This window comes from Oncorhynchus keta, chromosome 1 (genome assembly GCF_023373465.1).
Source record: "Oncorhynchus keta strain PuntledgeMale-10-30-2019 chromosome 1, Oket_V2, whole genome shotgun sequence".
In the NCBI taxonomy this organism is placed as follows: Eukaryota; Metazoa; Chordata; class Actinopteri; order Salmoniformes; family Salmonidae; genus Oncorhynchus; species Oncorhynchus keta.
Genome location: NC_068421.1, coordinates 87,206,927 through 87,219,229, shown reverse-complemented (window position 1 = coordinate 87,219,229; position 12,303 = coordinate 87,206,927). Strand labels below are relative to the sequence as shown.

The 12,303-nt window shown below is 46.2% G+C and overlaps 1 protein-coding gene across 1 annotated transcript in view; it reads right to left on the bottom strand.

Annotated features, from left to right (window-relative positions):
• hmcn1 (hemicentin 1) overlaps positions 1 to 12,303 on the bottom strand; it is a 253,969-nt gene that overhangs the window by 93,680 nt on the left and 147,986 nt on the right. The window contains exons 21-23 of the mRNA XM_052523937.1: positions 5,734 to 5,893; positions 5,368 to 5,539; positions 3,746 to 3,873 (exon numbers count right to left, since the gene is read on the bottom strand). Coding sequence (XP_052379897.1) covers positions 3,746 to 3,873; positions 5,368 to 5,539; positions 5,734 to 5,893 — 460 coding nt within the window. The remainder of the gene's footprint in view (positions 1 to 3,745; positions 3,874 to 5,367; positions 5,540 to 5,733; positions 5,894 to 12,303) is intronic.

Below are 12,303 nucleotides of genomic sequence, written 5' to 3'. Positions count from 1 at the left end.
AGTCAGTGGAGAGAGACAGACGGGAGAGAATACAGGCAGTCAGTGGAGAGAGGCAGACAGGAGAGAAGACAAGCAGTCAGTGGAGACAGACAGACAGACAGACAGACAGACAGACAGACAGACAGACAGACAGACAGGAGAGAAGACAGGCAGTCAGAGAGACAGACAGACAGACAGACAGGAGAGAAGACAGGCAGTCAGTGGAGAGAGACAGACAGGAGAGAAGACAGGCAGTCAGTGGAGAGAGTGATAGGAGAGAATACAGGCAGTCAGTGGAGAGAGACAGACAGGAGAGAAGACAGGCAGTCAGTGGAGAGAGACAGACAGGAGAGAAGACAGGCAGTCAGTGGAGAGAGTGATAGGAGAGAAGACAGGCAGTCAGTGGAGAGAGACAGACAGGAGAGAAGACAGGCAGTCAGTGGAGAGAGACAGACAGGAGAGAAGAGAGGCAGTCAGTGGAGAGAGTGATAGGAGAGAAGACAGACAGTCAGTGGAGAGAGACAGACAGGAGAGAAGACAGGCAGTCAGTAGAGAGAGACAGACAGGAGAGAAGAGGCAGTCAGTGGAGAGAGGCAGACAGGAGAGAAGAGAGGCAGTCAGTGGAGAGAGACAGACAGGAGAGAAGACAGGCAGTCAGTAGAGAGAGACAGACAGGAGAGAAGAGAGGCAGTCAGTGGAGAGAGACAGACAGGAGAGAAGAGAGGCAGTCAGTGGAGAGAGACAGACAGGAGAGAAGAGAGGCAGTCAGTAGAAAGAGACAGACAGGAGAGAAGAGAGGCAGTCAGTAGAAAGAGACAGACAGGAGAGAAGAGAGGCAGTCAGTGGAGAGAGACAGACAGGAGAGAAGAGAGGCAGTCAGTGGAGAGAGACAGACAGGAGAGAAGACAGGCAGTCAGTAGAGAGAGACAGACAGGAGAGAAGAGAGGCAGTCAGTAGAGAGAGACAGACAGGAGGGAAAACAGGCAGTCAGTGGAGAACAAGGATTATACAGTAAATGAGGTTTTCCACACACTGAGCTATTTTCTTAACAAGCCATCATCCAGATGATCAGTCACATTGTGCTTTCCTCCAGTGCTTTGCTGTGTCAGATATATCTGAGCAGTCTAACAGTGCTATTCCCCAGTCTGTGGCTGTGAGTGTTTTTCTATGTTTGGACAGTACGCCTCAGAACCTTCTCCGCCCCTACAGGTGATTATAATGTGCTCTTCGGATGCCATTCAGATCGCTGCTGCAGGTTAATTGTAGAGTTCCGACGGCTTTAGTAATTTCCACAAACACTTCAAACAGTCCTGAGTGCCTGACTCAGTGTACTCATCTAGCCAACGCTGTCATTTCCCTTAATTTCCCTCTCCTCTCTTCTCCTCTCTTCTCCTCTTCTCCCTCTCTTTCTGTTCGTCTGTCTACCCGTCTGTCTGTGTAGATTGAGTTTAAACACCCTTGCTGGTCTTGCCCAGGCCCAGTGAGCAATGTTAATGTGTCTGGGGCTGAGTGAGTAATGTTCAGTGCAGTGTTCTCACACATCAGATATTTAACATCTAATGAGTGTGTCTGTGCTGCAACTGAGGAATTGAGGCTGTTCTGAGGGCAAAGGGGAGGGACACAACTCAATATTAGGAAGGTGTTCTTAACGTTTTGTACACTTAGTGTATATATCAATGCACTGGAGAAGGCACTAGCACAGTCTGCAACACCCGGCCTCACACTAATGAACTCAGAAATCAAATGGCTACTGTTTGCTGATGATCTGGTGCTTCTGTCCCCAAACAAGGCAGGACTACAGTATCACCTAGATCTTCTGCATAGACTCTGTCAGACCTGGGCCCTGACAGTGAATCTTGGTAAGACAAAAATAATGGTTTAGTTGCCAGGACCACAAATACAAATTCCCACCTAGACACTGTTGCCATAGAGCATACCAAAAAACGATACATACCTCGGCCTAAACATCAGCGCCACAGGTAACTTCACAAAGCTGTGAACTATCTGAGAGACAAGGCAAGAAGGGCCTTCTACGCCATCAAAGGGAACATAAAACTTGACATCCCAATACTTCAATCAGCTATAGAACCCATTGCCCTCTAAGGTATTGAGGTCTGGGGTCCAAACATCCACCTAAAAGGAAGTGATGCCCACACGTTCAACCACAAAACAGTAAATATTATATGCAATATTTACTTTTGAATTCGAGTCGTTTTTTGTTGTTGTTTTGTGTCTTCTCACTTTTGATTATTGTTCATTTCACTTTTATATATATATATAGAGAGAGAGAGAGAGAGAGAGAGAGAGAGAGAGAGAGAGAGAGAGAGAGAGAGAGAGAGAGAGAGAGAGAGAGAGAGAGAGAGAGAGAGAGAGAGAGAGAGAGAGAGAGAGAGAGAGAGAGAGAGAGAGAGAGAGAGAGAGAGAGAGAGAGAGAGAGAGATATTTTCATGCCACGTCCGGCAGGAGAGTTTATTGTTCTGACCGATTTCCTTTTATGAAAGGGTCTAGTTAAGATGGGTCTAGTTAACCTCTTCAACCTATGGGGCGCTATGTCATTATTGGATAAAAAGACGTGCCCGTTTTAAGCGCAATATTTTGTCACGAAAAGATGCTCGACTATGCATGGAATTGACAGCCTTGGAAAGACAAAACTCTGACGTTTCCAAAACTGCAAAGAACTAATGTTACAGGCGACACCAAGAAGAAGTTTCATACAGGAAATGCCCCAGATTCTGAAGGCGCTGTGTTCCAATGTCTCCTTATATGGCTGTCAATGCGCCAGGAATGAGCCTGCCCTTTGTGTCGTTTCTCCAAGGTGTCTGCAGCATTGTGACGTATTTGTAGGCATATCATTGGAAGATTGACCATAAGAGACTACACTTACCTGGTGTCCCGCCCGGTGTCCGGTGTCGAAATTATTGCGTAATCTGTAGGTCCATGCGCGTTCCATTTCTTCAGAAGATAACGTCAACTGCCACGAAGGATTTTATCGTCGATAGATATGTGAAAAACACCTTGAGGATTGATTCTAAACATCGGTTTGCCATGTTTCTGTCGATATTATGGAGTTAATTTGGAAAAAAAGTTTGCGTTTTAATGACTTAATTTTCGTTTTTTTTCCTTACTCAAACGTGATGAAGAATGATGAAGAAAACGGACCGATTTGTCAACACAAATAATATTTTTTGTAAAAACGGAACATGTGCTGTCTAACTGAGTCTCCTCATTGAAAACATCTGAAGTTCTTCAAAGGTAAATTATTTTATTTGAATCCTTTTCTGGTTTTTGTGAAAATGTTGCCTGCTGAATGCTAACGCTAAATGCTACGCTAGCAATCAATACTGTTACACAAATGCTTGTTTTGCAATGGTTGAGAAGCATATTTTGAAAATCTGAGATGACAGTGTTGTTAACAAAAGGCTAAGCTTGAGAGCAAATAGATTCATTTCATTTCATTTGCGATTTTCATGAATAGTTAACGTTGCGTTATGGTAATGAGCTTGAGGCTGGAGTCACGATACCGGATCCGGGATGGCTCGACGCAAGAAGTTAAGCTGGGTCTAGTTAAGATTGGTCTAGTTAAGATGGGTCTAGTTAAGATGGGTCTAGTTAAGGTGGGTCTAGGTTTGTGTTCAGTTGAAGTTTCAGTAGAACTTCCTCCCCTATCCTGAATATTGTTACGTGGAAAGGGGTATTCTGCCAGCAGCTATACGATGTACATGTACACATTCATTCCATGTGCTATCGTTGTAGTGTTGACCCTTACCGAGGACACTGAGGAGAATGTTCTGGGTGAAGTTGCCTGCGATGTTAGAGGCCACACACACGTACAGACCACTATCTGACACCCGGCTCTCCAGGATCTTCATGGAACCAGAGGGCAGCTGGGTGTGTCTGGGAGAGGAATCACGCAAACACAAATGTAAATACACACCAAGTAAATTGAACACACACACATGGATACATACAGGGCATTCAGAAAGTATTCAGATTGCTTGACTTTTTCCACATTTTGTTACGTTACAACCTTATTCTAAAATGGATGAAATAAAAATAGTTCCTCATCAATCTACTCACAATACCCCATAATGACAAAGCAAAACTACGTTAGACATTTTTGCAAAAGTATATAAAAAAAATGGAATATCACATTTACATAAGTTGTTGAAGCATCTTTGGCAGCGATTACAGCATCAAGTCTTCTTTGGTATGACACTACAAGCTTGGCACACCTGTATTTGGGGGGTTTCTCCCATTCTTCTCTGCAGATCCTCTCAACCTCTGTCAGGTTGGATGGGGAATATCGCTGCACAGCTATTTTCAGGTCTCTCCAGAGATGTTCGATCGGGTTCAAATCCGGGCTCTGGCTGGGCCATTCAGAGATTTGTCCCGAAGCCAGTCCTGCGTTGTCTTGGCTGTGTGCTTAGGGCTGTTGTCCTGTTGGAAGGTGAACCTTCACCCCTGTCTGAGGTCCTGAGCGCTTTGGAGAAGGTTTTCATCAAGGATCTCTCTGTACTTTGCTCCATCCATCTTACCCTCGATCCTGATTGGTCTCCCAGTCCCTGCCGCTGAAAAACATCCCCACAGCATGCTTCACCGTAGGGATGGTGAGAGGTTTCCTCCAGACGTGACGCTTGGCATTCAGGCCAAAGAGTTCAATCTTGGTTTCATCAAACTAGAGAATCTTGTTTCTCATGGTCTGAGTCTTTTAGCTGCATTTTGGCAAACTCCAAGTGGGCTATCATGTGTCTTTTACTGAGGATTGGCCACTCTACCATAAAGGCTTGATTGCTGGAGTGCTGCACAGATGGTTGTCCTTCTGGAAGGTTCTCCCATCTCCACAGAGGAACTCTGGAGCACAGTCAGAGTGATCATCAGGTTCTTGGTCACCTCCCCTCCCAGGCCCTTACCCCCCAATTGCTCAGTTTGGCCGAGGTGCCAGCTCTACGAAGAGTTTCGTTGGTTCCAAACATTTTCATTTAACCTTTGTGCTTTGCTGAAAAAAAATGAAACCCACTGTGATATGGGTCAGATTGACCCGCACAGTTTAAACACCCTATAGACAGTCAAAGGACCAAGTAAAATCAGACCAAACTTTATTTTGTCTTGTCAGACCTTTCAGAAAGAAGAAATACAATACCTATTTGTGAAACATATTTCCTTTCTCACAAACAAGCATTTTCTGTTTGGAAACACATACACACATTGACACGCCCTGGAAATGACATGTTCTGATACACATCAACCACAGTCAGCCATGTTGAGTCCAGCCAAGTCCAACACATGTCATGACATGGGTGAATTCCAGGTCGAGAGGAGAGCAGAGACACTGTATGTGTGTGTGTCTGCGTGTGTCTGCGTGCGCGCATGTGTGTGTGTGTGTGTTACCTGGGTGAGAAGGGGGAGATGAGCTGTTTCTCCTTGGCCCAGGTGATGATTGGAGGGGGGATACTTTGGACCTCACAGGGCAGGGTCACGTCCTCTCCCTCGATGACAGACACCTCCAGGGCCCCACCGTTGCTCCCCACCCCTCCAGAGACCCCGCTCTGCCTGGGACGCACTGAACAGACAGAGAGAGAGAGAGAGTGGTGAGTAGATCATAAGACATCATAAGTCACATCAAATACAATACATGTCATTACAAATACCCAGCTTACTGTGAAACAATGAATATGAATAAGAAGGGAATACAGAGGGCCTGTTAACTGTCTCTTGCCGTAGAGAGTTAAGAGCCCCTCAGCAGGCCTTTCCTACCGTAGACAGTGAGCTGGACCTTCTTGGACCTGTAGCCGGCTGCGTTGGTTGCAGTGCAGACAAACTCCCCAGACTCTTCCCCGGTGGGGGAGGTGATGTGGAGGCTGCCGTCAGACCCCAGAGAGAAAGACAGACCACCGACGTTCAACAGCTCCCCTCGCTACGGGAGAGACGGAGTCATACAGGGCAGGGGTTAGAGATCAGAGGGCATCTCTCTCACTTTAGTAACTTACTTTATTGACATTGAAAGGGGGTGAGAGAATGGGAGTATGAGGAACGGGTGGTGTGTGCGTGCGTGTGTGTGCGTGTGCGTGCATGCATGCGTGCGCGTGCGTGCGTGTGTGCGTGTGTGTGTGTGTTCGCGTGTGGAGACTCAAAAAGTAATTCTTTCCCTGTTCTCTAGACAACACTTTACCATAGAGAGGGCTAAATGTGATCATTACACATCAATGATACTTTGGTTCCCAACATGTGCTGACGGACTCATTCTATTTATATGACTGAAGGCCAATAAATGTGACCTTAATGTCTACTAACATCTGTCTCAAAAACAATCAAGCACCAGGCAAGAGGGGGTCCTTTGTGAGTTGGCCTGGTGGCTTTGACATGGTATTGATACGTTGGAGAACGCAGGATGAAGGAATCAGAGAGAATAGGAACAGAGCAGCTGGTGCAGTACTTATCAGAGTCAGGTTTCATATGCCTCTGAAGCCCCATTCACTTTAATAGCATATATTTTGCTAGTCCCTGAAACCAGTGTGCATGATGAGAAAAACTGAACCACACACATGCGCACACACACACCCACACTCACGCCCACGCATACGCGCGCACACACTCTCACACACACACACATGCACACACACAGTCAAAGGCCTGTTACTGTCTTCTGCCATTGTCTTCCCAGAATCCACTACTGGGAAAGTGATTGATCTAGAAATACATAACAGCCCACAGGTGTGTGGAGGAACATTACTGCTCTAAGGACACGTCTCGAGTTCTGTTGGTCCAACACAATGCAACACAACCCAACACAGCAACCCAACAGCCTGACTCTACCCAACACAGCCTGGCTCTACCCAACACAGCCTGACTCTATCCAACACAGCCTGGCTCTACCCAACACAGCCTGGCTCTACCCAACACAGCCTGGCTCTACCCAACACAGCCTGACTCTACCCAACACAGCCTGACTCTACCCAACACAGCCTGGCTCTATCCAACACAGCCTGGCTCTACCCAACACAGCCTGACTCTACCCAACACAGCCTGGCTCTATCCAACACAGCCTGGCTCTACCCAACACAGCCTGACTCTATCCAACACAGCCTGACTCTATCCAACACAGCCTGGCTCTACCCAACACAGCCTGACTCTATCCAACACAGCCTGACTCTATCCAACACAGCCTGGCTCTACCCAACACAGCCTGGCTCTATCCAACACAGCCTGGCTCTACCCAACACAGCCTGGCTCTACCCAACACAGCCTGGCTCTATCCAACACAGCCTGGCTCTACCCAACACAGCCTGGCTCTATCCAACACAGCCTGGCTCTACCCAACACAGCCTGGCTCTACCCAAAACAGCCTGGCTCTACCCAAAACAGCCTGGCTCTACCCAACACAGCCTGGCTCTACCCAACACAGCCTGGCTCTACCCAACACAGCCTGGCTGTACTCCAACACAGCCTGGCTGTACCCAACACAGCCTGGCTGTACCCAACACAGCCTGGCTCTACCCAACACAGCCTGGCTCTACCAAACACAGCCTGACTTTACCCAACGCAGCCTGGCTGTACTCAACACAGCCTGGCTGTACCCAACACAGCCTGGCTGTACCCAACACAGCCTGGCTGTACTCAACACAGCCTGGCTCTACCCAACACAGCCTGGCACAACCCAACACAGCCTGGCTCTACCAAACACAGCCTGACTTTACCCAACGCAGCCTGGCTGTACTCAACACAGCCTGGCTCTACCCAACGCAGTCTGACTCAACCCAACAAAGCCTGACTCTACCCAACACAGTCTGACTCTACCCAACACGGTCTGACTCTACCCAACACAGTCTGACTCTACCCAACACAGTCTGACTCTACCCAACACAGTCTGACTCTACCCAACACAGTCTGACTCTACCCAACACAGCCTGACCACCACAGTAGATCAGTCCAACTGTTTAGGACAGAGCAGGCCTTTTAGCAGGCATGTTAAAGTGAGGTCTAGTGCAGGGATCATCAACTAGATTCAGTCGCGGGATGATTTGTTTCTTCGAGGGATGATCAGGGGGCTGGAACATAATTAAGCAAAGAGTGTGTGTGGTATATGGCCAATATACAACGGCTAAGGGCAGTTCTTATGCACGACGCAACACAAAGTGCCTGGACACAGCCCTTAGCCGTGGTATATTGGCCATATACCACAAACCCCCAAGGTGCCTTATTGCTATTATAAACTGGTTACCAACGTAATTAGAGCAGTAAAAATAAATGTTTTGTCATACCCGTAGTATACGGACTGATATACCACGGCTGTCAGCCAATCAGCATTCAGAACTTGAACCACCCAGTTTATAATTACAAATAATTTGTAGACTGCATATTGACCACAAGAAGCCTAAACAGATTTGCTTGACTAAAACATAATAATTTCAATCCTTGTTTACATTTGTATACGATCACGTGTCTCTCTACTATGTGTGGGAATAACTGGGAACACATTTCCACAATTAAAATCACTTGGAGCTCATTTCCTGGTGTTTTTACAGTCTTCTATGTTCAACAATGATCAAAACAATGACCAATTGTATTCTTTTTTTGGGAGGGCCAAATAAAACCACCCGCGGGCCAAATAAAACCACCCGCGGGCCAAATAAAACCACCCGCGGGCCAAATAAAACCACCCGCGGGCCAAATAAAACCATGATCAACGTTCTAATGGGAAATGTCTTTATTCCACACAGCCTCTAGCTTCACACAGCCTCTAGCTTCACACAGCCTCTAGCTCCACACAGCCTCTAGCTCCACACAGCCTCTAGCTTCACACAGCCTCTAGCTTCACACAGCCTCTAGCTCCACACAGCCTCTAGCTCCACACAGCCTCTAGCTCCACACAGCCTCTAGCTCCACACAGCCTCTAGCTTCACACAGCCTCTAGCTCCACACAGCCTCTAGCTCCACACAGCCTCTAGCTTCACACAGCCTCTAGCTCCACACAGCCTCTAGCTTCACACAGCCTCTAGCTCACACAGCCTCTAGCTTCACACAGCCTCTAGCTTCACACAGCCTCTAGCTTCACACAGCCTCTAGCTTCACACAGCCTCTAGCTTCACACAGCCTCTAGCTCCACACAGCCTCTAGCTTCACACAGCCTCTAGCTCCACACAGCCTCTAGCTTCACACAGCCTCTAGCTCCACACAGCCTCTAGCGCCACACAGCCTCTAGCTCCACACAGCCTCTAGCTCCACACAGCCTCTAGCGCCACACAGCCTCTAGCTCCACACAGCCTCTAGCGCCACACAGCCTCTAGCTCCACACAGCCTCTAGCTTCACACAGCCTCTAGCTTCACACAGCCTCTAGCTCCACACAGCCTCTAGCTCCACACAGCCTCTAGCTTCACTCAGCCTCTAGCTTCACTCAGCCTCTAGCTTCACTCAGCCTCTAGCTCCACACAGCCTCTAGCGCCACACAGCCTCTAGCTCCACACAGCCTCTAGCTCCACACAGCCTCTAGCTCCACACAGCCTCTAGCTTCACACAGCCTCTAGCTCCACACAGCCTCTAGCTCCACACAGCCTCTAGCTTCACACAGCCTCTAGCTTCACACAGCTTCTAGCTCCACACAGCCTCTAGCTCCACACAGCCTCTAGCTCCACACAGTCTCTAGCTTCACACTTCCCCTTCAAAACCCCACCCCCTCATTCCCACACAGCATAATGCCATACACACCATATGTGTAACTATAAGTGGATGCGAGCACACAAACACCTGTACAAGCACGTCCAGGTCCAGAACAGATAGAGTACATTACACTAATAGGAAAAAGGCTGTCATGAGTTCCCACGTGTTTATTTTATTTAACCTTTATTTATCGAGGCAAGTCAGTTTAAGAACAAATTGATATTTACAATGACAGCCTACCCCCTTGGCCAAACCCTTCTATCCTGGTTCTGGTTATAAGTACTATACCAGGAATCCAGACTTACAGATTGACTGACTGATTGAATTTAATAGACTATTTAAAAACATAATGGCGCCAAACATAATGGCGCTCCAGAAGGTGATACCTCCACATACAATTGAAGAAAATCATCGAGGATAACACAATAAAGCTTATTTCCATTGTGGTGCTTTGAAGAGGGAAGGGGGAAGGGGGAAGAGGGAAGGGGGAAGAGGGAAGGGGGAAGAGGGAAGGGGAAGAGGGAAGGGGGAAGGGGGAAGAGGGAAGGGGAAGGGGGAAGAGGGAAGGGGGAAGAGGAAGGGGAAGGGGAAGGGGAAGGGGAAGAGGGAAGGGGAAGGGGGAAGAGGGAAGGGGAAAGGGAAGAGGGAAGGGGGAAGAGGGAAGAGGGAAGGAGGAAGAGGGAAGGGGGAAGAGGGAAGAGGGAAGGGGGAAGAGGGAATGCAACAAGGTTAGGCGGCAATAGTAATGGCAACAGACAATGACAGACAAAATTGTTGTTTGATTCATAACATGAGATAATTAGTACAAATCTTTCCTAATAAATGACTATGTGCAGGTTCATGTCCCTTGTCTCATATGTCATTAATATATAAAACAATCAATACCTAATATATATGAGACAATCACAATATTATAAACAACAGGCACCAAAAGGCAGACCATATGCTATCTCTGACATGTTGTTCTCATCCATGTACTATAATCTTACACTATTTAGCCAAGTTCCAAATTCTTCTGAGGACAATTCCAAAGAATAACAGCTGAGTTTAAAAACGTTTCTTTCCCCCATAAACACTTTAACATCTTAAAGAAACAACGTTTTCACTCCTTCTAGTTGAATACTTATAGTTATCCCTTACTAAGGTAATGTAGCGACATGGATACCTGGGGACCAGACTGTGGACTATCTGATGTACAAGACACAATTTAATCTGAGAGATTCTCTCCTCCACTTTGAACCATCTAAGGCTTTCAAAGAGGGAATGGTCAAGATGAGTAAGTGCTGGAAGTTTAAGAATAATCCTGACTAATTTGTTCTGAGATGTCTGCAATTAATTTTGTATTATCTTGGGGGCACTATTGTACCAGGAAGAGCACGCATAGACAAAGTGGCACTGAACAAGAGCCTATGCCAATGCCCCCAATGCATTCTTATCCAGATATTTGAAGGTTTTTGACAGAAACCTAATTTGACTTTGGTTCACTTTGGAGATAACATTTTGTGCCATGCTTTCCCCTGTCAGATGGTTATCTAGCACATATCCAAGCTAATTAACATAGTATTTTGCTGTGACTACTATGTCACCTACTACCACCTAAAAACCTGGGGATTTCCTCAGTTTCACTTTGAACCAGAACAAGATGGACTCTCTTTTTCCAAGCTGAAGAAACAGCTTATTGTCATAATGCCACTTTTATATGTTTACATACCCTACATTACTCATCTCATATGTATATACTGTACTCTATACCATCTACTGCATCTTGCCTATGTCGTTCTATACCATCTACTGCATCTTGCCATCTTGATGTAATGTATCACTAGCCACTTTAAACAATGCCACTTCATATAATGTGTACATACCCTACATTACTCATCTCATATGTATATGCTGTACTCTATACCATCCACTGCATCTTGCCTATGTCGTTCTATACCATTACTCATTCATATATTTTTTTATGTACATATATTCTTATTCATTCCTTTACACTTGTGTGTGTGTAAGGTAGTTGTTGTGAAATTGTTAGGTTAGATTACTCGTTGGATATTACTGCATTTTCGGAACTAGAAGCACAAGCATTTCGCTACACTCGCATTAACATCTGCTAACCATGTGTATGTGACAAATAAAATGTGATTAGATTTGATTTAGCCATTTACTGACATTCAGAAGTGAAGCACTGAGGGCTTTCTCAACCACATTTTTGTCTTTGAGGGAAACCAACAGTGCAGAATCATCTGCATAGAGGAAAAGGTCACATGTACAGGCAGATTACAGATAATTTATATACAATAGAAAGAAAAGTGGACTCAGAACACTCCCTTGGGGTACCCCGCAGTTCAAGATTTTGGGTTTAGATATGGTCCCATCCACATCCACCATCTGTTTCTTCCTTGCAGATAAGAGCTAACCCTTTTTACTGCTAAGTAATTAAAGCCCATGACTATTAGTTTGATTAACAGAATCTAATGATCCACTGTATCAAACGCCTTTTGGAGATCTAACATAACCATACCACACAATTCCCTCCATCTACTTCCTTCCTTATGTGGTCAGTTAGATATAGTAGGCAAGTGTTGGTGGAATGGAATGTTCTAAATCCAGATTGGAGCTCATATAATAGGTTATGTAAGGAAATATAACTGTCAATGGATGTACAGAAA